The sequence below is a fragment of the Haematobia irritans genome, chromosome 5 (genome assembly GCF_050003625.1).
Source record: "Haematobia irritans isolate KBUSLIRL chromosome 5, ASM5000362v1, whole genome shotgun sequence".
Taxonomy (NCBI): Eukaryota; Metazoa; Arthropoda; class Insecta; order Diptera; family Muscidae; genus Haematobia; species Haematobia irritans.
Genome location: NC_134401.1, coordinates 157,838,394 through 157,864,758, shown reverse-complemented (window position 1 = coordinate 157,864,758; position 26,365 = coordinate 157,838,394). Strand labels below are relative to the sequence as shown.

General features: G+C 23.3%; 3 protein-coding genes across 5 annotated transcripts in view; 2 read left to right on the top strand and 1 right to left on the bottom strand.

Annotated features, from left to right (window-relative positions):
• The window catches only part of LOC142238151 (ejaculatory bulb-specific protein 3-like), a 48,075-nt gene extending 45,120 nt beyond the window's left edge, over positions 1–2,955 (top strand). For both annotated transcript variants that reach the window (XM_075309708.1, XM_075309709.1), the window contains exon 2: positions 2,420–2,955. In XM_075309708.1, the coding sequence (XP_075165823.1) occupies positions 2,430–2,795 (366 nt within the window). In that variant the 5' untranslated portion in view covers positions 2,420–2,429 and the 3' untranslated portion in view covers positions 2,796–2,955. The remainder of the gene's footprint in view (positions 1–2,419) is intronic.
• Positions 2,956–6,900: 3,945 nt separating this feature from the next.
• On the bottom strand, positions 6,901–11,447 carry LOC142239468 (ejaculatory bulb-specific protein 3-like). Its single transcript, XM_075311261.1, has 2 exons — positions 11,291–11,447; positions 6,901–7,532 (listed from the first exon to the last, which is right to left on the bottom strand). The coding sequence occupies exon 2, from the start codon at positions 7,518–7,520 to the stop codon at positions 7,134–7,136; it is 387 nt and encodes a 128-aa protein (XP_075167376.1). The 5' UTR covers positions 7,521–7,532; positions 11,291–11,447; the 3' UTR covers positions 6,901–7,133.
• Positions 11,448–11,683: 236 nt separating this feature from the next.
• Positions 11,684–24,734, top strand: LOC142239469 (ejaculatory bulb-specific protein 3-like). Of its 2 annotated transcripts, none has more exons than XM_075311263.1 (2): positions 11,684–11,896; positions 23,998–24,734. In XM_075311263.1, exon 2 carries the CDS (start codon positions 24,014–24,016, stop codon positions 24,398–24,400), a length of 387 nt encoding a protein of 128 aa, XP_075167378.1. In that variant the 5' UTR covers positions 11,684–11,896; positions 23,998–24,013; the 3' UTR covers positions 24,401–24,734. The 2 variants fall into 2 exon arrangements, with proteins under 2 accessions (XP_075167378.1, XP_075167377.1); XM_075311262.1 differs by lacking the exon at positions 11,684–11,896 and adding an exon at positions 17,013–17,162.
• Positions 24,735–26,365: the final 1,631 nt, after the last annotated feature.

The following is a 26,365-nucleotide window of genomic DNA, read 5'->3' as shown; positions in this document are numbered from 1 at the left end:
TGCCAAAATTTTATTTCCATAAAAAATTTTGCCAAAATTTTATTTCTATAGAAAATTTTGCCAAAATATTATTTCTTTAGAAAATATTGCCAAAATTTTATTTCTTTAGAAAGTTTTGCCAAAATTTTATTTCTTTAGAAAATTTTGCCAAAACTTTATTTCTATAGAAAATTTAGCCAACATTTTATTTCTATAGAAAACTTTGCCAAAATTTTATTTCCATAGAAAATTTTGCCAAAATTTTATTTCTATAGAAAATTTTGCCAAAATATTATTTCTTTAGAAAATATTGCCAAAATTTTATTTCTTTAGAAAGTTTTGCCAAAATTTTATTTCTTTAGAAAATTTTGCCAAAACTTTATTTCTATAGAAAATTAACCAAAATTTTATTTCCATAGAAAATTTTGCCAAAACTTTATTTCTATAGAAAATTTAGCCAACATTTTATTTCTATAGAAAATTTTGCCAAAATATTATTTCTTTAGAAAATTTTGCCAAAATTTTATTTCTTTAGAAAATTTTGCCAAAATTTTATTTCTTTAGAAAATTTTGCCAAAACTTTATTTCTATAGAAAATTTAGCCAACATATCATTTCTATAGAAAATTTTACCAACATTTTATTTCTATAAAAAATTTGTTAAAATTGTATTTCTAACGAAAATTTTGTCAAAACTTTATTTTTATAAAAAAAATTGTCAAAATCTTATTTCTATAGAAAAGTTTGTCAAAATTGTATTTCTATAGAATATTTTGCCAAAACTTAATTTCTCTAGAGAATTTTACCAAAATTTTATTTCTATTGAAAATTTTGCCAAATTTTAATTTCTATAGAAAAATTTGCCAAAATTTTATTTCTATAGAATATTTTATCAAAATATTATTTCTTTAGAAAATTTTGCCAACATTTTATTTCTATAAACAATTTTTTAAAATTGTATTTCTACGGAAATTTTTGTCAAAACTTTATTTTTATCTAAATATAATATAATTTTTTTTTTGTAAAAATTGTTTTTCTACAGAAAATTTTGTCAAAATCTTATTTCTATAGAAAATTTTGTCAAAATCTTATTTCTATAGAAAAGTTTGTCAAAATTGTATTTCTATAGAATATTTTGCCAAAATTTTATTTCTCTAAAGATTTTTATCAAAATTTTATTTCTATTTAAAATTTTACCAAATTTTTGTTTCCATAGAAAATTTTGCCAAAATTTTATTTCTATAGAAAATTTTGCCAAAATTTTATTTCTTTAGAAAATTTTGCCAAAACTTTATTTCTATAGAAAATTTAGCCAACATATTATTTCTATAGAAAATTTTGCCAACATTTTATTTCTATAAAAAATTTGTTAAAATTGTATTTCTAAAAAAAATTTTGTCAAAACTTTATTTTTTATAAAAAATTTGTCAAAATCTTATTTCTATAGAAATGTTTGTCAAAATTGTATTTCTATAGAATATTTTGCCAAAATTTAATTTCTCTAGAGAATTTTGCTAAAATTTTATTTCTATAAAAAATTGTACCAAAATTTTATTTCTATAGAACATTTTGCCAAAATGTTTTTTTATAGAAAATTTTATCAAACTTTTATTTCTATGTTAGCCTGATGTCAACGCAGGCTGGTTTTTCGTCCAAATCATTTACTTTACATGTTATAAAAATTATAAATACAATTACTAGAGACTATGGAAATGTGGATTGGCCGACACTGAAACATATGTATAAATAGTCAGGCTTGTAAGATGGGTATCTGACATTTTCTTTTCAATAGCATAATAATACCAATTCCTTAATCTTCATGTCCAATTAACTCGCATTTAAAAATTCTAATAATATGTAAAATTTTATTTCTATAAAAAATTTTTCCAAAATTTTATATCTATTGAAAATTTTGCTAACATTATTTTTTTATAAAAAATTTTGTCAACATTGTATTTCTTTAGAAAATTTCAAGAATTCTACCAATCTACCAAACAGTAAAAAATCTACCAATTTTTGTAGAATTCTACCAACTGTACGGTTACCACAGGTGGCCAGGCAACAACAATGTCTATACTGAAAAAAGAGTTTTTCTTTTCTGAGGAATGAAATTTTAGAAAAGCGAAGATTTCTTTTGTAGGCAAGAAATTTTCTTTAGAAGCAATTAAAAAAATAATAGAGACAATCGTTGATAATAACTTGTGAGAAAGGGGAATTTTGTTTGATAAGCGATGGAAACACTATCCCATTTGCCGCCAAGGAATTAAAATATATTGTAATTTGGCGATATTATGCTAGGCGTCACGGTATTCCGTCTGGCTACCCATAAACAAGTGTTCGCCTATCGCTATGGTTATATTTACTTTATTCTTAGTTCCTTTTAGTTTTCTCCTTAATTTGTAAATAACATGGATTTTTATTATTTTTTTTTTTTGCTCTAGCCAAATTACAATGAAATTTTTATGTCTTGCTTTGGCCGTAGTGGCTTTCGTGACTGTATCTGTATCGGCCGATGATAAATATACTACCAAATATGATAATATCAATTATAAAGAAATCCTGGGTTCTGATCGTCTTTACGAAAATTATCACAAGTGCTTGGTTGAGAGGGGTCCATGTACACCTGATGGCCGCGATTTGAAGTCTACCATACCCGAAGCCCTTAAAAACGCATGCAACAAATGCAGTGACAAGCAAAAGAAGATTGCTGACGAAGTTCTTCAATACCTTAAAGACAAAAGGAAATCACAATTTGAAGAATTGTTGGACAAATATGATCCTGAACGTATATACTTAACGAAATATTCAAAGAATTAAATGCTTAAAATAAATTCGAGAAAAACGGCAAATAAATATTAATTCAACTAAAGAATTTTAAAAAGTAAATGTCGTAAAAATTTTGATGATATGTTTGGAAATAATATTAGATAAACTTGTTTCTGTTATAAAAAATTAAAATATATTGTTGTAAATTGAAGCTGTGTTTTAGAGGTGAGAAGGGGCAGCAAGAGGGGAAGGGGAAGCTTGAGAAAAAGAAATGTTTTTAAAAAAAGTGTATTTGGATCCAAAGATTTTACACTTTCCTTAAGGATTTTGGTATTGATTCCGAGCCAAAGATGCGACTTCTTTAACATAAAGACATTTTTCTAGGATCCATAAAATTAAAATTTGGATATATAAGGTAAATATTTTGTTCAGTTTGTGCAGATTTAAATAAGGCCGTGTATTAAAATTGCACATTTTAATTTGATCAAAAAATCGAAGTCATCTCATTTTTATTTTAATGTTAGACGTAAAAAAAATTTAATTACGGAATACTTTAGAGAAATATGTTGGAGTGATTATATTACTTCTCTGGGTCAAAGTTTTATTTCTATAGAAAATTTTGTCAGTTTTATTTCTATAGAAAATTTTGTTAAAATTGTTATTCTATCGAAAATTTTATTTTGTCAAAATTTTATTTATATTAAAAAATTTGTAAAAATTTATTTTTTGTAGAAAATTTTTTCAAAATTTTATTATTTTAGGAAAGTTTGTCAATATTTTATTTCTATACAAAATTTTGTCATAATTTTATTTCTATAGAAAATTTTGTCAAAATATTATTACTGTAGAAAATTTTATTAAGATTTTATTTCTATAGAAAATTTTGTCAAAGTTTATTTATATAGAAAATTTTGTCAAAGTTTATTACTATAGAAAATTTTATTTGCATAGAAAATTTTGTCAAAATTTTATTTTTTAGAAAATTTTGTGAAAATTTTATTTCTATAGAAAATTTTTCAAAATTTTAATCGTATAGAAAATTTTGTCAAAATTTTATTTATATTAAAAAATTTGCCAAAATTTTATTTTGTTAGAAAATTTTGTCAACATTTTATTTTTTTAAGGAAAATTTGTCAAAAGTTTGTCATCATTTTATTTCTATAGAAAATTTTGTCAAAATTTTATTTCTATGGAAAATTTGTCAAAATTTTTATCGTATAGAAAATTTTGTCAACATTTTATTTCTATAGAAAATTTTGTCAAAATATTATTTCAATAGAAAATTTTGTCAAAATTTTATTTCTATTAAAAAATTTGTCAAAATTTTATTTTGTGAGAAAATTTTGTCAAAATTTTATTTTCTTTTAGGAAAATTTGTCAAAATTTTATTTCTATACAAAATTTTGTCATAATTTTATTTCTATAGAAAATTTTGTCAAAATATTATTACAGTAGAAAGTTTTATTAAAATTTTATTTCTATAGAAAATTTTGTCAAAGTTTATTTCTATAGAAAATGTTGTCAAAATTTTATTTATATTAAAAAATTTGTCAAAATTTTATTTTTTTAGAAAATCTTGTCATAATTTTATTTTTTAGGAAAGTTTGTCAAAATTTTAATTCTATACAAAATCTTGTCATAATTTTATTTTTATAGAAAATTTTGTCAAAATATTATTGCTGTTGACTATTTTATTAAAATTTTATTTCTATAGAAATTTTTGTCAAAACTTTATTTCTATAAAAAAAAATCGTCAAAATTTTTTTTCTTATGTTTTCGTTTGTAATTCAAGCTCTATTTGTCGACTTTGTCAAAATTTTATTTCTATAGAAAATTTTGTTAAAATTTATCGAAAACTTTTTTTATAGTAAATTTTGTCAAAATTTTATTTATATTAAAAAATTTATAAAAATTTTATTTTTTTAGAATTTTTTTCAAAATTTTATTATTTTAGGAAAGTTTGTCAAAATGTTGTTTCTGTACAAAATTTTGTCATAATTATATTTCTATAGAAAATTTTGTCAAAATATTATTACTGCAGAAAATTTTATTAAAATTTTATTTCTATAGAAAATTTTGTCAAAGCTTATTTCTATAGAAAATTTTATTTCTATAGAAAATTTTGTCAAAATTTTATTTATATTAAAAAATTTTGCAAAATTGTATTTTTTAGCAAATTTTGTCAAAATTTTATTTTTGCAGGAAAGTGTGTCAAAATTTTATTTCTATACAAAGTTTTGTCAAAAATTTATTTCTATAGAAAATTTTGTCAAAGTTTATTTCTATAGAAAATTTTTGTCAAAATTTTTATAGAAAATTTTGTCAAAATTTTATTTCTATAGAAGATTTTGTCAAAATTTTATTTCTATAAGAATTTTGTTAAAATTTTAATTCTATCGAAAACTTTTTTTATACTAAATTTTGTCAAAATTTTATTTATATTAAAAAATTTGTAACAATTTTATTTTTTTTACAAAATTTTTTCAAATTTTTATTATTTTAGGAAAGTTTGTCAAAATTTCATTTCTATAGAAAATTTTGTCAAAATATTATTACTGTAGAAAATTTTATTTCTATAGAAAATTTTGTCAGAACATTTAGTCAAAATTTTATTTATGTTAAAAAAATTTCTAATAATTTTATTTCTATAGAAAATTTTGAAAAAACAAAAATGTTTGACAAAATTTTTCTATAGAAATAAACTTTGACAAAACTTTCTATAGAAAGTTTATTTCTATAGAAAATGTTGAAAAAGTTTATTTCTATAGGATATTTTATTTCTATAGAAAATTTTGTCAAAATTTTATTTATATTAAAAAATTTGTCAAAATTTTATTTTTTTAGAAAATTTTGTCAAAATTTTATTTTTTTAGAAAATTTTGTCAAAATTTTATTTTTTAGGAAAGTTTGTCAAAATTTTAATTCTATACAAAATTTTGTCATAATTTTATTTTTATAGAAAATTTTGTCAAAATATTATTGCTGTAGAATATTTTATTAAAATTTTATTTCTATAGAAATTTTTGTCAAAACTTTATTTCTATAAAAAAAATCGTCAAAAGTTTTTTTCTTATGTTTTCGTTTGTAATTCAAGCTCTATAGACGACTTTGTCAAAATTTTATTTCTATAGAAAATTTTGTTAAAATTTATCGAAAACTTTTTTTTATAGTAAATTTTGTCAAAATTTTATTTATATTAAAAAATTTGTAAAAATTTTATTTTTTTAGAAATTTTTTTCAAAATTTTATTATTTTAGGAAAGTTTGTCAAAATTTTGTTTCTATACAAAATTTTGTCATAATTATATTTCTATAGAAAATTTTGTCATAATTATATGTCTATAGAAAATTTTGTCAAAATATTGTTACTGTAGAAAATTTTATTTCTATAGAAAATTTTGTCAAAGTTTATTTCTATAGAAAAATTTTGTCAAAATTTTATTTGTATAGAAAATTTTGTCAAAATTTTATTTATATTAAAAAATTTATCATAATTTTATTTCTATAGAAAATTTTTTCAAAATTTTATTTTTTACAAAATTTTGTCAAAATATTAATTCTATACAAAATTTGTCAAAATTTTAATCGTATAGAAAATTTTGTCAGCATTTTATTTCAATAGCAAATTTTGTCAAAATATTATTTCTATAGAAAATTTTCTCAACATTTTATTTCTATAGAGAATTTTGTCATAATTTTATTTATATTAAAAATTGTCAACATTTTATTTTCTTAGAAAATTTTGATTATATAGCAAGAGTATATAGCACTTCTGAGCAATATTTCTATTAAATTGAGCAATTATATCAGCGCTATGTAGAAGTTGCTCTAAATCGGGACATCGTCCACAAAAATCAGGTCTGATTCGGTTGTTTTGTAAGCAGTTGGTACTGCCTCTCTCCCTTACAAACTGCTGAAATAGTGCCCCACTTTCTGCTGGGGCACTACCTTTCATGCATCTATACTGCATGAATTGGTTGCAATAACGTAAACGAATGATCATAAACTAGTTTGATTACTCGTTTACGTTATTGCCACCGTTTCATGCAGTGTGGATGCACTGCCTACTTTATAGTATACCAAAAAGCGCAACTAAACTCTTACTGCTGATGTATTTCTTGCTGGGCTTGAATTCCATCCCCAAAAGAAAAAAAAACTTATTATATTTTTTACTTCATCGCGATTTATTTTTATTGTTTTATATACAGCCAACAAATTCCTTAAATAAAATTACTTTTAATACATTTTCTATAATACTTGGATCTCATTTTTGTTTTTGTTGAGGATGGCAAAAAAGGGACAACACTGTTTTCATTACATTGAGACTTGAGTATTTTTATTTTTCTGGAATTATCCTTTTTTTCTTTGGCCTTTTGGGCTTTTGGGTCACTTAGACTTTAATGCCACGCTTCTCAGCTTCTTCCTTGTATTTCTTGTAGTAGACTTGATCGGGATCGAATTTAGCCTGCAAGTTCTTCCATTCTTCGGGTTTATTTTCAATGATGAAACGAATCACTTTTTCTGCACTTTCCTTTTGTTTCTCATTACATTTGCTGCATTCGGTTTTGAGGGCATCGGGTAGGACAGTCTTCAATTCACGACCATCAGGAGTGCATTTGCCTTGATCAATCAAACAGTTATAGTAGTTTTTGAAAAGACGATCCGATTTTAGGATTTCATCAATATCAATGTTATCATATTTGGTGGTGTACTTTTCATCATCGGCTAAAGCAACTACCAAGAAGGCAGCAAAGAAAACAGCGAAAATGAATTTCATCTTGCAATGCGTCTAATATTGTGAGAGGGGGGGAGGGAGTAGAGAACATAAAAATATTAATTAATTTAATAAAAATAACGATTTTTTTTATACAGTAATAAAATATAAAAATTTCTAATAATTTTTTATTCTAACGTATTATCGATAATACAGTTTTGTCTAGAAGATATAGCACAGGAATGAGAAATTACATAGTTGAAATGATACTAAAAAATTTATTTTCTAAATCAAAAAGTACGTGATCATATTTATGAAAGTAAAACACCCGCTAAAGCCTCAAAGAGCAATATGGTACGGTATGTTACTTATGAAACGGAGCCATTTTGATAATTTGGTTGGCATGAAAATTAATGTTTATAGCGATCATTACAGTAAGGGAATTTCAAGTGAAGGAAACGAAGAAGACTTGATGATAAACGTGCTCGACTTCACAACCCCGATTCTTAGTCGAATAGGTTTGATTAATGGCATTTTCTTTTCTTGTAAAATACACTGAAAAAACTGGGAAGACAAATTTTGGTTAATTTTAGAAAATTTTAACTAAACAGTTTACCAACGCTGACATCACTTATGAATCTAGTAAGTCTTTATGCTTCATTTGTGTATAATTTTTTTCCCGCTTTTAGTTCATTTAACTAATGTACGCAAAAAATTATAAGAGTAAAAGAAACTTTCCAATGTCAACAGCGTTACTAAGAGGAGATAATCTATTGTTGAAATTTTTCACAAGAGATTTGGTAATTTTGGATATAAGAGCAGTATGTATAGGCGCAACATGTAAAAAGCCGATAATAACGTATCACGGAATTTTCTCTAACAAATATCGCAATGCAATTCTTATGGGTAGAGGAAATTTCTGGTAGAGATTTATACACAGAAAAAATTTTCACCAAAATTTTTCCAATTAAGATTTTAATTGAGTTTTAAAAAATATTCAATTAAAAATTTAATTGATTCAACAAATTTCTATTGAGAAGGTTTTGCAAATTACAATAATTTTTAATGTAAAATATATTTATACCACTGGTGAGATTTGAATATACACCTTAATGAATAGTCTTCAATGGCGCTTGTGGCTGAGTGTGCTAAGACGTTCGGTTATGGTGCCAACAGACCCAGGTTCCACCCCCGGTGGAAGCGAAGGAGTTTTTCAATTGCATCAAAAAAGTTTACTTGGATCCAAAGATTTTGACGTTCCTTTAAGGATTTTGGTATAGATTCCGAGCCAAAGATATGGGTTCTTTAAAATAAGGAATTTTTTTGCGACCTATCTGGCCTTAAATCTAGGATCAATAAAATTAAAATTGGGATCTAGAACTCATTTATCGAATTTTCATTCTATTTTTTCAGTATATAAATAAAGCTATTTACATACAAACAAATGCCCGTTAAAAAATCCAAATTATGACGGATACTTCGAAGTAAAAAATATTTTCTTAATTCCAAAAAAAAAAAAACTTTAAACCAAAGATGCTAAAACCTCAAAATAACTCTTGGCCTATATTTGAAGCATTTTTTATTAAATGTAAAGATTCAATATTTCAGTTAATTTAAGGACGATTTCTTTAAATCAAAAATGTGTTTCTTTACTTTAAGGAAATTTTGCCTTTGTTTAAACACATGAAACTTTAACGAAGGAATGCAAATTTTCAAAATGTGTGTCCTAAATTTAATGAAAAAAAAAAATTTGAAGCAAAGATTATAAACTTTCTTTTAATTAAAATTTCATTATTTTAAATAAATTTGTTACACACTATTAAGTAAATTGCACATCCTAAAATTGAAGTTGTTTAATCTTTAATATCACATAAATATTTTTTTCAGTGTAGTAAAAATTAAATAATAAGAAAATAAAAGTATAAAAAAATACTGATAAAAATAAAAAGTGAAATTGAAAAAAAGATTAGTTTTTTAGTTTTTTTTTTTAATTTCTTCAACCAAATGAACTTCCAAGGCACAACTTCTAAAGCAATGCAAAAGATCCAAAAATAGAGTACTTTCGTCCTATGACAAGCCCATGTAAAATTCATTGGATATTATCCAAGTTGGCACTATTTGCGGATCACAAATTGGGGATCCAACCTACTTCTTTGCTCCTTTTTTGCTGGGGGGATTTAGTGAACAAACGTCGTGGATGAATATCACGTACATATTTTTTTCAGTGCAGTAAAAATTAGATAATAAGAAAATAAAAGTTTAAAAAAATACTGATGAAAATAAAAAGTGAAATTGGAAAAATTAGTTTTTTTTTTTAATTTCTTCATCCAAATGAACTTCCAAGGCACAACTTCTAAAGTAATGCAAAAGATCCAAAAATGGAGTACTTTCGTCCTATGACAAGCCCATGTAAAATTCATTGGATATTATCCAAGTTTGCACTATTTGCGGATCACAAATTGGGGATCCAACCTATTTCTTTGCTCCTTTTTTGCTGGGGGGATTTAGTGAACAAACGTCGTGGATGGCAGCGAAAACAAAAAAAAAAAAATAAAATTGAATTGGTTCCAATTCATATGTGAAAATTGTATTACTTTTAGTAAAATCGCCATAAGGACCCAATGGGGAAAAACACATTGTTGTTTTTTTTTTTTTAATAAAACTAAACTGATTTGTAAAAAACAGAATGAATTATAAAAAGGGGAAACAATTATACACAAATGAAGCATAAAATTTTACTAAATTCATATTTCCCACAAAATTGTTTAGAAATTCTCACAATTTGTAAATTTTACCACAAATGTGTCCATCTTGAACTTTATATGGTATTAAAGATATTTGTGTAATTTTTTAACACAAAAAAAAAATAAATAAATAAATTTATTGAACTTCATATCGATGTCTACATTCTAAAGTGCGCTAAGTCTAAAAAGTGAATTTTACAGGAAACTAGAAACAAGTTTTGTTTTTAAAATTTCTCAAAACCCGTATTAAATGGAAATGTCCTTATTTTCGGTCGCAAAATCATATTTATTATAAATGTTTTTTAGTATGTACGAACTCAAAATGGTGATAATAGAACATGGCTAAAAATGACTTAGACCACTTTAGATCGAACAAAGCTTTTTGCCCTTTTTGGATTGGACATTTTTTAAAATTTTAGACACAGGCTAGTTACAATATTAACCATAACTTTTGATAGAAATGTCCAATAAATTCGAACTTTTGACAGGATGCAATTCACATCAATCCGAATAAAAAAACAGCGAACTCCATCAAAACATGCTAAGTCAACTTAGCGTACTCTGGAATGAGGGAATCGATATGGTACTAAAGACATTTGTGGAACTTTTTAACTCAAAAAAAAATTTATGTCTAATAAATTTTCTTAAATTCGTCGAAAAATATTTTATAATATTTAATATTAAATATATTTAATAATATTTTTTGAGTGTAATAACTATTATTATAATAAAATTTATCTGAATTTGTAAATTTGTAATTTTTAATATTATGCACTCAACTTTAATTGAAACTTAGGAAAGTTTTTTTTTTATATAATATATAAGAAATTAAACTTTAATATAAAAAAAATTGAACTGAATTATTTTTTATTATATAAAGAAGTAAAAAGCAGTTGACATTTTTTGTTTTTGTATTTTTTACATTTTTCCTAGCATTTTGACCTTGGCATTTTTTTTTATAGTTGTGATATGATTTTTTTTTTTAAGTTTATAACTCTTTGTAACACAAAAATCAATCCTTTATAAAGGATTTGTTTTTTTATAATTAATATCGCAAAAAGGTTTGTTAACCTATGTGTGTAAACTCACTTCACAAATGACAATCGGTTAAAGTTAACTTGTTGTTCAGTTGATAGCTGTTAACAAACGACTAATTTAGTTCAAATTCTTGGCCGCTTTTATATTCAATTAAATGCATTGAGCAAGCGTTAATGGCAAGTCTACAATTATCCATCATCAATCTGTCTGCACTTGCAATATCTGCCGATAGGTGACGACCAATACAATTGCAAAAAAAGCAACAAAAAAAAAAAAAAAAGAAAAAACAATATTCTTAACTAGTGTATAGTTTTATTTTTGCATTAATTCATTGTCTGGGATCTGAGAAGAACAATTTGAATTGTAATGAGGTTTGGAGAACCTTGCATATCGAAGTGCATCAGAGGCTTTAGCTCAATGCAATTGCATTTAGGTGAATCATTTGCAGGTGAACTTTCAAGTCAAGAGAAGGTGTTTGAAAGTGATTACAGTTGATCCTTTAAGTAATTTGTAAATTTTCGCAAAGCCAGCAAAGGTCTTTTAAAACCTCAAAAGCATATATATACGCATATCATCTACAGAACAAAAAATATTATGTTAAAATGATATTAATTTCGAAAAACCGTAGAGATAGTTTTAACAAAACCATATTCCAAGGTAATAAAATAAATAATCAATAAAAATTCTTTACAAAATTTTATTCAAAATAAAATTTTAATAATTTTTAGAAAAAGTTAACTAAAATTTATTTCGAGCTGTCGAATTTATAAAATCGTTTAATAATTTTAATAAAATGTTTTGATTAAAAACTGATTAAAGTAAATTAAAAACTCAAATCAAATCGTGTACAAAGCTTTATTTAAAATAATATTGTAAAAATTTAATTAAATTTGGAATAAGCAAAATTTTAATAATTTGTTCAAAAATTTAACTAATATTTATTTCAAGGTGTCGAATTAATAAAATCGTTTAATAATTTTAATAAAATGTATTTATTAAAAAATGATTAAAGTAAATTAAAAACACAATACAAATCGTGTACAAAGTTTTATTTAAAATAATATTGTAAAAATTTAATTAAATTTGAAATAAGCAAGTTGCCGAGATAATGGAAAAAATTAATAAAAAGCAAATCTTTACCAATAAAGAAAACTTTCTATGTGGAAAATGGATAAAAAAAGTAAAAAAATTTTCCACTTAAAAATGTGAACCCTCTATTGCACTAAAGCCAATATAACTTTATTTTAGTTCATGGAATTACGTTTTGAAAAAGTTTCCTTTATTTTTTTTTGTACGTTATTTAAATGAACTAAAAAACGGGGATAATATACACAAATGAAGCATAATTTACTAAATTTGTACTTCTCACAAAATTTTCTATAGAAATAAAAGTTTGACATAATTTCAATAGAAATAAAACTTTGACAACATTTTTTATAGAAATAAAATGTTCACAAAATTCTCTATAGAAATAAATTTTTGATAAAATTTTCTACAAAAATAATTTTTTAATAAAATTTTTCATAGAAATACAAATTTTGACAAAATTTTCTATAGAAATAAAATTTTGAGAACATTTTTTATAGAAATAAAATTTTGACAAAATTCGCTATAGAAATAAATTTTTGATAAAATTCTCTATAGAAATAAATTTTTGATAAAATTTTCTATAGAAATAAAATTTTGAAAAAATTTTCTATAGTATTAAAATTTTAATAAAATTTTCTATAGTATTAAAATTTTAATGAAATTTTTTATAGAACTAAATTTTGACAAAATTTTCTATAAAAATAAAATTTTGATAATATTTTTTATAGGAATAAAATTTTTGATAAAATTTTCTATAGAAATAAAATGTTGACAACATTTTCTATAGAATTAAAATTTTGACGAAATTTTCTATAGTATTAAATTTTTGACAAAATTTTCTATAGAATTAAAATTGTGACGAAATTTTCTATAGAAATAAAATTTTGACAAAATTTTCCATAGAAATAAAATTTTGACGAAATTTTCTATAGTATTAAAATTTTGATAAAATTTTCTATAGAATTAAAATTTTGACGAAATTTTCTATAGTATTAAATTTTTGACAAAATTTTCTATAGAATTAAAATTGTGACGAAATTTTCTATAGAAATAAAATTTTGACAAAATTTTCCATAGAAATAAAATTTTGACGAAATTTTCTATAGTATTAAAATTTTGATAAAATTTTCTATAGAATTAAAATATTGACGAAATTTTCTATAGTATTAAAATTTTGTCAAAATTTTTTATAGAAATAAAATTTTGAGAAAATTTTCTATAGAAATAATGTTTTAATAAAATTTTTCATAGAAATACAAATTTAGACAAAATTTTTTATAGAAATAAAATTTTGACAACATTTTTTATAGAAATAAAATTTTGACAAAGTTCTCTATAGAAATAAATTTTTGATAAAATTCTCTATAGAAATAAATTTTTGATAAAACTTTGTAAGAAATAAAATTTTGACAAAATTTTTTATAGAATTAAAATTTGCACGAAATTTTCTATAGTGTTAAAATTTTAATAAAATTTTCTATAGTATTAAAATTTTAATGAAATTTTTTATAGAACTAAATTTTGACAAAATTTTTTATAAAAATAAAATTTTGATAATATTTTTTATAGAAGTAAGATTTTTGATAAAATTTTCTATAGAAATAAAATGTTGACAACATTTTCTATAGAATTAAAATTTTGACGAAATTTTCTATAGTATTAAATTTTTGACAAAATTTTCTATAGAATTAAAATTGTGACGAAATTTTCTATAGAAATAAAATTTTGACAAAATTTTCCATAGAAATAAAATTTTGACGAAATTTTCTATAGTATTAAAATTTTGATCAAATTTTCTATAGAATTAAAATTTTGACGAAATTTTCTATAGTATTGAATTTTTGACAAAATTTTCTATAGAATTAAAATTGTGACGAAATTTTCTATAGAAATAAAATTTTGACAAAATTTTCCATAGAAATAAAATTTTGACGAAATTTTCTATAGTATTAAAATTTTGATAAAATTTTCTATAGAATTAAAATTTTGACGAAATTTTCTATAGTATTAAATTTTTGACAAAATTTTCTATAGAATTAAAATTGTGACGAAATTTTCTATAGAAATAAAATTTTGACAAAATTTTCCATAGAAATAAAATTTTGACGAAATTTTCTATAGTATTAAAATTTTGATAAAATTTTCTATAGAATTTAAATATTGACGAAATTTTCTATAGTATTAAAATTTTGTCAAAATTTTTTATAGAAATAAAATTTTGAGAAAATTTTCTATAGAAATAATTTTGTAATAAAATTTTTCACAGAAATACAAATTTTGACAAAATTTTTTATAGAAATAAAATTTTGACAACATTTTTTATAGAAATAAAATTTTGACAAAGTTCTCTATAGAAATAAATTTTTGATAAAATTCTCTATAGAAATAAATTTTTGATAAAATTTTCTATAAAAATAAAATTTTGATAAAATTTTTTTAGAAATAAAATTTTAACAAAACAAATTTTTGATAAAATTTTCTATAGAAATAAAATTTTGACAACATTTTCTATAGAATTAACACTTTGACGAAATTTTCTATGGTATTAAAATTTTGACAAAATTTTCTATAGAATTAAAATTTTGACAAAATTGTCTATAGAAATAAAATTTTGACAAAATTTTCCATAGAAATACAATTTTGACGAAATTTTCTATTGTATTAAAATTTTGATAAAATTTTCTATACAATTGAAATATTGACGAAATTTTCTATAGTATTAAAATTTTGTTAAAATTTTTTATAGAAATAAAATGTTGACAACATTTTCTATAGAAATAAAATCTTGACACAATTTTCTATAGTATAAAAATTTTAATAAAATTTTCTATAGTATTAAAATTTTAATAAAATATTCTATAGTATTAAAATTTTAATGAAATATTTTATAGAACTAAATTTTGACAAAATTTTCTATTGTATTAAAATTTTAATAAAATTTTTTATAGAACTAAATTTTGACAACATTTTCTATAGAAATAAAATTTTGATAAAATTATATATAGATATAAAATTTTGATAAAATATTCAATAGAATTAAAATTTTGACAACGTTTTCTATAGTATTAAAATTTTTATAAAATTTTTTATAGAAATAAGTATTTAATAAAATTTTGACGAAATTTTCTATAGTATTAAAATTTTGATAAAATTGTGTTACAATTTTGTTAAATTTTTTTATAGAAATAAAATGTTTACAAAATTTTCTATAGAAATAAAATCTTGACACAATTTTCTATAGTATTAAAATTTTAATAAAATTTTCTATAGAATTGAAATATTGACGAAATTTTCTATAGTATTAAAATTTTGTTAACATTTTTTATAAAAATAAAATTTTGAGAAAAATTTCTATAGAAATAATTTGTTAATAACATTTTTCATAGAAATACAAATTTTGACAAAATTTTCTATAGAAATAAAATTTTGACAAAATTCTCTATAGAAATAAATTTTTGATAAATTTCTCTATAGAAATAAAATTTTGAAAAAATTTTCTATAGAAATAAAATTTTGACAAAATTTTCTATAGAATTAAAATTTGGAATAAATTTTCGATAGTATTAAAATTTTAATACATTTTTCTATAGTATTAAAATTTTAATAAAATTTTTTATAGAATAAATTTTGAGAAAATTTTCTATAGAAATAAAATTTTGACGAAATTTTCTATACTATTAAAATTTTGACAACATTTTCTACAGAAATAAAAATTTTCTATAGTAGTAAAATTTTGAATAAATTTTTTATAGAAATAAGTTTTTAATAAAATTTTCTATAGAAATAAAATTTAGACAAAAATTTCTATAGAAATAAAATTTTGACGAAATTTTCTATAGAAATAAGATTTTGAAAAAAATTTCTATATTATTAAAATTTTGATAAAATATTCTATGGAAATAAAATTTGGACGAAATTTTCAATAGAAATAAAATTTTAATAAAATCTTCTATAGAAATAAACATTTGATCAATTTTTCTGATTATTGTAGTATTTTTTTAACATCTTATTTCAGCTTTGCTTCGAAATGATAGATATGATATTTATTTTAATTTTTATTATAATATGGTATAAATGGAATAAAATCTATAAACATTATCCACATTGGAAATTTTGTTTAGCAAAGTAATTGAAAACGGTTTTAATTACACCCAACGACAAAATTTAATGCAGAATTATTTTAGTACATATGCTTGGAATATTTTACTACACACCACCAAAAAAATTATAAGCCAAAAGTTATAGCAAACATAAAGTATTGAAATAAAATAAATTTATATTAAAATTTTCCGTTAGTATAGTCATAATTTCAATACTAATTCAATTGTGACGTGCATTATGTTACAAGGATAATAATAGGATATAAATATAAAACTAATAAAAATATTATTAACCTGTTTTTTGTTTATGGGCTCAATACAATCTATTGAGCTTCATGGCGTGTGATTCTGCCACGATTGAACGACGGTGTTAATTGCATTTGCGTCTACCGCTTGCTACTGTCCATCTATAGAATTCAAAATTTAAATTATTTCGCGCTCATCATCAATAGTAGTTATGATATTTGATTAGGAAGGGGGAGGGGGAGACCAATTGTATTGTTAATAGGTTTGTGTGTGTTCTTGTGTATTATTATGAGGGCTGTGGGATGGATATTTGATTAAATGATTGAAGCTTGCAGCAGTCAGCAATCGATAACCAATATTTAAGTGAGCTTGGACATTATTAAAATATAAAAGCTGGCTAGAATTTCAACTAAAATCACAGTTGTAGTTTGTCCACTGCAATCATCTGAACATTGTTTAGTGAATCCACAAATTTTGTGACCGCCAAAGTGAGTTATAGAAATTTTTTAAATTTGCTGAAAACTAGTGATTTGGATAAATTGAAAGAAAAAAAGGATAGATTGTGAAAAATGTAAATGAATGTGATGATAATAAAATATTTTCCGAATATTGAAACGAAAAAAAAAATAATCTCTTTACAAGTGCCTAAAATTTAAGAAAAAAAATATTAATCAAAATGAGCAAATTTTATATATGTTAAAAATATATCTGCCTAATTTTTCGTGCGAAAAATCCAAGGTTGTATAAATATGTGTTTGAAAATCCTCAAAACAAAGATTTCGAATTTATTCCGCGCTTTTTATATGGTGTATAACAGTTTTTCGTGCGAAAACGTGAACTTAGTACTAGGCTTCAACTGTGAAATTCTTTAAAATGTCGATAAGGCAGGTTATAATGTATTTATATGGAAGGACTTCAAGTGTGAAAGCCTCTAAAAGGTCGATAATGCAGTTTATAATGTATTTTTATGCAAGGACAATTGGAAAAAGGATAGCATAAATAGTAACTTATTTAAACAAATATTTGTTGGAATTTCGAAAAAAAATTATAACAATATCCTCAAGCGATTATCGATAGCATACATACCGACATTTTTGTAAAAAAAATTATAATTTCAATTGCTTTCTGTGGTTCAGTGGATAGCTGATGTTAGTGTTGTTGTTTTGTTATTGATAAACGAGTATTGTGTTTCAGTCCATCAATGGCAATCAGCTGCGCAATTCGTGTCCTTCTCCTAAAATGTAAAATTTTTGAAAGTAATTTGAAATTGTGTCGCCGATTTCGGTTATCGCCGGCAAATTTTGTCAGTTGACATCGCATTTTTGCTTCAAACCGAAAACATATAGCCGCAAATAGGAGAACTTGCTAATATTATTTGTAGAGAAATTTTTAATAATACACATATATCCAATGAATATCCCATTAGCGACATATCGATGACTTCAGTCCGATTCAATTTACATTAAAAATCGATACCACTTTTATAGCCGAGTTTGAAAGGAGTATAGGCCCCACTTATAATGTAGTACTTAAAGGCTGAAGTACTCTGACGTACTGCAGGTGCTGGACCCCCGTGTCGGAACCCCTGCATTGCAAGATGTTATTCTATTCTAATCATTGTCCTACGATGTCTTCTTAATTATATGCAAAGATAAGTGACGATGCCCGGGTCGGATGACCTTACGTAAGAAACTCATGTTTTATCCATTTACATGTTCTATTCAAAATGTAGTAAAATTAGCATAAAAAAGTTTCAAATTTATTAATTCTGTTCTCGTCACAAATGCCGCGAAATTTTCGCTAACCATTTTTTTGCTAGTGAAATTTTCGTTAAAACGAAGAAAACTTTCATAAAATCGGTAAACAAGTCCTTTTTGTATGTCAATAAAACAGTGTTTGATGTATATTTCTTATGTGAGCAAATGTAAACAATCGATAACAGCGTCTCAAGGAACTTATTCTACCAACATAAAGACGAATTTGTTTTTACTAAACAAATTCGTCTTTGTTAATTTTCTTGGTGAAAATTCGTGGATACATTTTTATCGACTATGTATGTATAAATATTAAAACAAATCAATAATCGATTTTTTTCTATAAAATAATAATATACAAATAACATTTTGAAAATAGTTTTTATAGAAATAAAAATTTTACAAAATTTTTTATAGAAATAAAATTTTCTATAGAAAAAAAATAATAATCGAAAAAAAAATTTGACAACATTTTCTTTAGAAATAAAATTTTGACAAAATTTTTTATAGAAATAAAATTTTGAAAAAAATTTCTATAGAAATAAAATTATGAAAAAATTTTCTATAGAAATAAAATTTTGATAAAATTTTCTATAGAAATAAAATTTTGGCATAATTTTCTATAGAAATAAAATGTTGACAAAATTTTCTATAGAAATAAAATTATGACTAAATTTTCTATAAAAAAAAAAATTTGATAAAATCTTCTATAGAAATAAAAATTTGATAAAATTTTCAATAGAAATAAAATTTTGATAAAATTTTCTTTAGAAATGAAATTTTGACAAAATTTTCTATAGAAATAAAATTTTGATAAAATTTTCTATAGAAATATGGAAATAAAATTTTGACATAATATTCTACAAAAAAAATACAAAATTTTCTATAGAAATAAATTTTTGAAAAATTTTCTGTAGGAATAAAATGTTAACAAATTTTTGACAAAATTTTCTATAAAAATGAAATGTTAACAAACTTTTCTATAGAAATAAAATTGTGCCAAAATTTCTATAGAAATAAAATTTTGACAAAATTTTCTATTGAAATAAAATTTTGATAAAATTTTCTATAGAAATAAAATTTTGACATAATACTCTATAAAAAAATAAAATATAAATAAAATTTTGACAAAATGTTCTATATAAATAAATTTTTGAAAAAATTTTCTGTAGAAATAAAATGTTAACAAAATTTTGGCAAAATTTTCTATATAAATAAAATTGTGACAAAATTTCTATAGAAATACAATTTTGACAAAATTTTCTACAGAAATAAAATTTTGACATAATATTCTATAAAAAAAAACAAAATTTTCTATAGAAATAAAATTTTGACAAAATTTTCTATAGAAATAAATTTTTGTCAAAATTTTCTATAGAAATAAAATGTTAACAAAATTTTGACAAAATTTTATAGAATTAAAACTATTCTATAGAAATAAAATTTTGCAAAAATTTTCTATATAAATAAAATTTTGACAAAAATTTTGATGGACATAAAATTTTGACAAAATTTTCTATAGAAACAAAATAATAATCGAAATAAAATTTTCATAAAATTTTCTCTTGAAATGAAATTTTTTCAGACATTTCTATAGAAATAAAATTTTGAAAAAATTTCCTATATAAATAAAATTTTGGCAAAATTTTCTATAGAAATAAAATTTTGGCACGATTTTCTATAGAAATAAAATTTTGACAAAATTTCCTACAGAAATAAAATTTTGACAAAATTTCCTATAGAAAAAAAATTTGACAAAATTTCTTATAGAAATAAAATTTTGACAAAATTTTCTATAGAAATAAATTTTTGACAACATTTCCTACAGAAAAAAAATTTTGACAAAATTTTCTTTAGAACAAAAATATGACAAAATTTTCTATAGAAATAAATTTTTGACAAAATTTTCTATAAAAATAAAATGCTAACAAACTTTCTTTAGAAATAAAATTGTGACAAAATTTCTATAGAAATAAAATTTTGACAAAATTTTCTATTGAAATAAAATTTTGACGAAATTTTCTATAGAAATAAAATTTTGACAAAATTTTCTATAGAAATAAAATTTTGATAACATTTTCTATAGAAATAAAATTACGACAAAATTTTCTATAGAAATGAAATTTTGATAAAATTTTCCATAGAAATAAAATTTTGACAAAATTTTCTATAGAAAAAAAAATTGACAAAATTTTCTATAGAAATAAAATTTTGACAAAATTTTCTATAAAAATAAAATTTTCTATAGAAATAAAAGTTTGATACAATTTTCTATAGAAATAAAATTTTGACATAATATTCTATAACAAAAATACAAAATTTCTATAGAAATAAAATTTTGACAAAATGTTCTATATAAATAAATTTTTAAAAAAATTTTCTGTAGAAATAAAATGTTAACAAAATTTTGGCAAAATTTTCTATATAAATAAAATTTTGCCAAAATTTTCTATACAAATAAAATTTTGACAAAATTTTCTATAGAAATATAATTTTGATTTTCTATATAAATAAAATTTTGACATAATATTCTATAAAAAATACAAAATTTTCTATAGAAATAAAATGTTAACAAAATTTTGACAAAATTTTATAGAATTAAAACTATTCTATAGAAATAATTTTTTGACTAAATTTTCTATATAAATAAAATTTTGCAAAAATTTTCTATATGAATAAAATTTTGACAAAATTTTTTATAGAAATAAAATTTTGACAAAATCTTCTATATAAATAAAATTTTGACAAAATTTTTTATATAAATAAAATTTTGGAAATATTTTCTATAGAAATAAAATGTTGCCAAAATTTCCTATAGAAATAAAATGTTGACAAAATTTCCTAGAGAAATAAAATATTGACAAAAATTTGTAGAGAAATTAAATTTTGACATAATTTTCTATAGAAATAAAATGTTAACAAATTTTCTATAGAAATAAAGTTTGACAAACTTTAACAAAAATTTTTATAGAAATAAAATTTTGATAAAATTTTCTATATAAATAAAATTTTGACAAAACTTTCTATATAAATAAAATTTTGACAATATTTTCTATTCAAATAAAATGTTGACAAAATTTTCTATAGAAATAAAATTTTGACATAAAATAAAAATATAAAAAAAATTTTAATTTTCTATAGAAATAAAATGTTGACATTATTTTCTATAGAAAATAAATGTTAACAAATTTTCTATAGAAATAAAATGTTGATACAATTTTCTATAGAAATAAAGTTTTGTTAACATTTTTCCATAAGAAATAGATGGCAAAAATCGACGTACAAGCGAAATATTTCCAGACATTCTTAAAAAAAGTATGATTTCATTAAGCTGTGAACAATTTCGAAAAAACAATAAAATTTAGGTACAAACAAATATTTTTATACCCTCCACCATAGGAGCCACCGTGGTGCAATGGTTAGCATGCCCGCCTTGCATACACAAGGTCGTGGGTTCGATTCCTGCTTCGACCGAACACCAAAAAGTTTTTCAGAGGTGGATTATCCCACCTCAGTAATGCTGGTGACATTTCTGAGGGTTTTAAAGATTCTCTAAGTGGTTTCACTGCAATGTGGAACGCCGTTCGGACTCGGCTATAAAAAGGAGGTCCCTTGTCATTGAGCTTAACATGGAATCGGGCAGCACTCAGTGATAAGAGAGAAGTTCACCAATGTGGTATCACAATGGACTGAATAGTCTAAGTGAGCCTGATACATCGGGCTGCCACCTAACCTTACCTAACCATAGGATGGGGCGTATATTAATTTTGTCATTCCGTTTGTAACACATCGAAATATTGCTCTAAGACCCCATAAAGTATATATATATATATATATATATATATATATATATATATATATATATATATATATATATATATATATATATATATATATATATATATATATATATATATATATATATATATATATATATATATATATATATATATATATATATATAAATATATATAATATAATATATATAAATATATATATATATATATATATATATATATATATATATATATATATATATATATATATATATATATATATATATATATATATATATATATATATATATATATATATATATATATATATATATATATATATATATATATATATATATATATATATATATATTCTGGGTCGTGGTGAAATTCTGAGTCGATCAGAGCAAGTCCGTCCGTCCGTCCGTCTGTTGAAATCACGCTAACTTCCGAACGAAACAAGCTATCGACTTGAAACTTGGCACAAGTAGTTGTTATTGATGTAGGTCGGATGGTATTGCAAATGGGCCATATCGGTCCACTTTTACGTATAGCCCCTATATAAACGGACCCCAAATTTGGCTTGCGAGGCCTCTAAGAGAAGCAAATTTCATCCGATCCGGCGATACATGGTGTTAGTATATGGTCTCCAACAACCATGCAAAAATTGGTCCACATCGGTCCATAATTATGTATAGCCCCCATATAAACCGATCCCCCGATTTGGCTTGCAGAGACTCTAAGAGAAACAATTTTCATCCGATCCGGCTGAAATTTGGTACATGGTGTTTGTATATGGTCTCTAACAGCCATGCAATAATTGGTTCATATCGGTCCATAATTATATATAGCCCCCATATAAACCGATCACCCGATTTGGCTTGCGGAGCCTCTAAGAGAAGCAAATTTCATCCGATCCGGCTGAAATTTAGTACATGGTGTTAGTATATGGTCTCTAACAACCATGCAAAAATTAGTTCACATCGGTCCATAATTACATATAAACCGATCACCAGATTTGACCTCCGGAGCCTCTTGGAAGACCAAAATTTATCTGATTCAGTTGAAATTTGGTACGTGATATTAATATATAACCCCAAACACACATGCAAAAATTGGTCGATATCGGTCCATAATTATATATAGGCTCCATATAAACCGATCCCCAGATTTGACCTCCGTAGCACCTTGGAAGAGCAAAATTCTTCCCATTCGGTTGAAATTTGGTACGTGATGTTAGTATAGGGTATCCAGCAACCATGCAGGAATTGGTTCCTATCAGTCCATAATAATATATAGCTCCCATATAAACCGATCCCCAGATTTGACCTCCGGTGCCTTTTGGAGAAGCAAAAATTCATCCGATCTGCTTGAAATTTGCTACGTGATGGTAGTATATGATATTTAACAACCAAGTGAGTTGAAATTTGTGGATGACAGTCTTTCGTAGAAGTTTCTACGCAATCCATGGTGGAGGGTACATAAGATTCGGCCTGGCCGAACTTACGGCCGTATATACTTGTTTTGAAATAAAAATAAATGAAATTTAGCGTTAGTTTAACTACGGAATTTTTTTCTGTGTAGAGATTCTTATTAATATTAAAGGAAAGAATTTAAGTTTCAAATTAGCTATTTTAATTAAAATTCGTGCGTTATTGTGTTTAAATACCCAAGTGTAATTTCATGCAATTATTTTAGAAAACGATTGTTTTACCAAATACCATAATAATAATCAAACATATACGAAAACTTTTTTTTGAAATAATGAATGGATTTCTTTTTTATTTTTATAGTCACACGATCATCAAAATGAAACTCTATGTAGCTATCGTCATAAGCACCTTCATGGTCATTGCCGTTTTGGCTGATGAAAAATACACCACCAAATATGACAATGTTGATGTCGATGAAATCTTAAAATCGGAACGTCTCTTCAAGAACTACTACAACTGTTTGATCGATCTAGGCAGTTGTACACCAGATGCCCGTGAACTGAAAGCTACTCTACCCGATGCCCTACAAACGGAATGTAGCAAATGTACTGAGAAGCAAAAAGCCAATGCTGATAAGGTTGTCCGCTATATTATCGATAATAAGCCTGAGGAATGGAAAGCTTTACAAGATAAATATGATCCTGAGAAGATCTACTATAACAAATACAAGGATGAAGCTGAGAAACGTGGTATTAAATTGTAAATCATTAGCGCTTTAAGCTATGTGCACACCAGTATTAGATCTTAGAACAACGATTATTCCAAATACTCAGGATGATGTAAGGAAAAGGATTTCTACGATTTATGATTTAATGCAAGGATAACACGCATAAAATATTACTATATTTTCCAAAGAATACCACAAATAGTATTTGTATATACCTACCTATTGTGTATATCTTAGTATCCGTGATAATAGCCCAAAATCAATTTATTGTATTATTTTTTTATTTTATTTTTATTTTGCATTAATTGTTTCTGATTTCTATAAAGTGGACTATTAAAAAAAAACAAAATAAATTTATTAAAATCCATTATTCAAATCATATAAATAATTCCGATAGAACCGTTTTACCGGTATGCATCTCTAAGAGAAGAAATTCCACTACACATACACTCAAATAAGGGGACGGTAATGCCAACTTCACTTTATGTTTGTTCATGAAAACTTGTTGATTTTAGTTAAATATTTCCCCAATGTGAGTAAATGTTCCTTATTTGAATAATTTTTTGCTTGCTTTAATGACGTGAGTTAAAAATAAGAAAAAAAGTTGTATACAAATTTAGTACACAATTTTACTAAAAAATAAAATATTTCATATTTTTCTAAAATGGGAGAAGTTTTGCTTGAATTGAGTTCATAAGTCTCTCGAATGAGTAAATTTTACTAAAAATGCATTTTACTAAAATTTCAATCTTGAATTTCGTATGGCGCTAAAGATAATTTTACAATTTTTAAATTAATTTTTTTTCAATTTGACAAAAAGTATAAACTTATTTGTAACATGTTGGAATTAGAAGACTATTTTAGTTAAAATTATCTAAAATAAATCTGCATTTTCTTCATGATGGGTTCACTTTTTTTGGGTGTAATAAATGAAAAATTCTTATTGCATGCAGTTTTGCCGTATGTCTCTTATAAGAGAAAATCTAAACAACAAATCCTCAGATTTGACCTCCGGAGCCTACTGGAAGGCAAAAATTCATCCGATCCGGTGAAATTAGGTAATTGAAGTTTGTATATGCCTTGTAACAACCACACCCAGAAAAAAGTGCCTTCGAAACTAAAGGAAAAAATGTTCATCAATTTAGTTTAGCCATTTTATTTCCATTAAGTTAAATTTGTGTGTGAAATAATAAAATTTACTTGTTTCAGTAAAAAAATCCTAAATTGAAAGCAGTTAGGAATAGTTCATTAACTAGAATAAGGCATGGAATTTTACTAATACTGTTTTCTTCGCTGGGTATAAGAATTTACTACTGAAGAAGCAAATTTTATTCACTGATAACAAAGCATTCGTAAAAATAAAGAAAACCCGAACTAAAACCAAGTTTCCTCAAATTTAGTAAAATTTTGTATAAAACGATAACACTGACATCCTTTATTATAGAAAGCTTATCATACACACGAATAACACTTGACATAGAAAAATATTTTAGTTCATTCGTACTAAGAAGTATTCAATACTTTCAAAACTTAAGGAAACACACTTGTTAGAATATAGGAAATTTTCCTATATTTCTTTTACCTACCTGTAATCGATACCTGTCATCGATGCAACCGATATGTTTGCGCGTGGGTTGTTTTTTTAGTTGGAATCGCGTTGTTATGGTATACGGAGAGATTGTTAAAAAATAATATAGTAAAATAATATAATAAATAACAAATAAAATATTTGTTATTTTAAATTAGTGAGAAAAATTATTGAACATAAATAACAAACAATAAGTCTATCAATGTAGAATAACAACCCCTCCATTCGTCTTCGTTTTGGAATCTTCAATTATCAGGTAACATTCATACAGTGACGCTAACCTTTTGTGAAAAATACATGGTTTATGATTTGTTATATTTGTAGGTATTGAAATTGTAAAAGGAGGACAAACTCGTTACACAGCATCTTATTAAAAGTGAAAGGAACAAGAAGAAGAAAATCATTACGTTTTA

Bases quoted from the DNA above. Each gene is read 5' to 3' on its own strand.
- LOC142239468 (XM_075311261.1), bottom strand. From the start codon at position 7,520: ATGAAATTCATTTTCGCTGTTTTCTTTGCTGCCTTCTTGGTAGTTGCT.
- LOC142239469 (XM_075311263.1), top strand. From the start codon at position 24,014: ATGAAACTCTATGTAGCTATCGTCATAAGCACCTTCATGGTCATTGCC.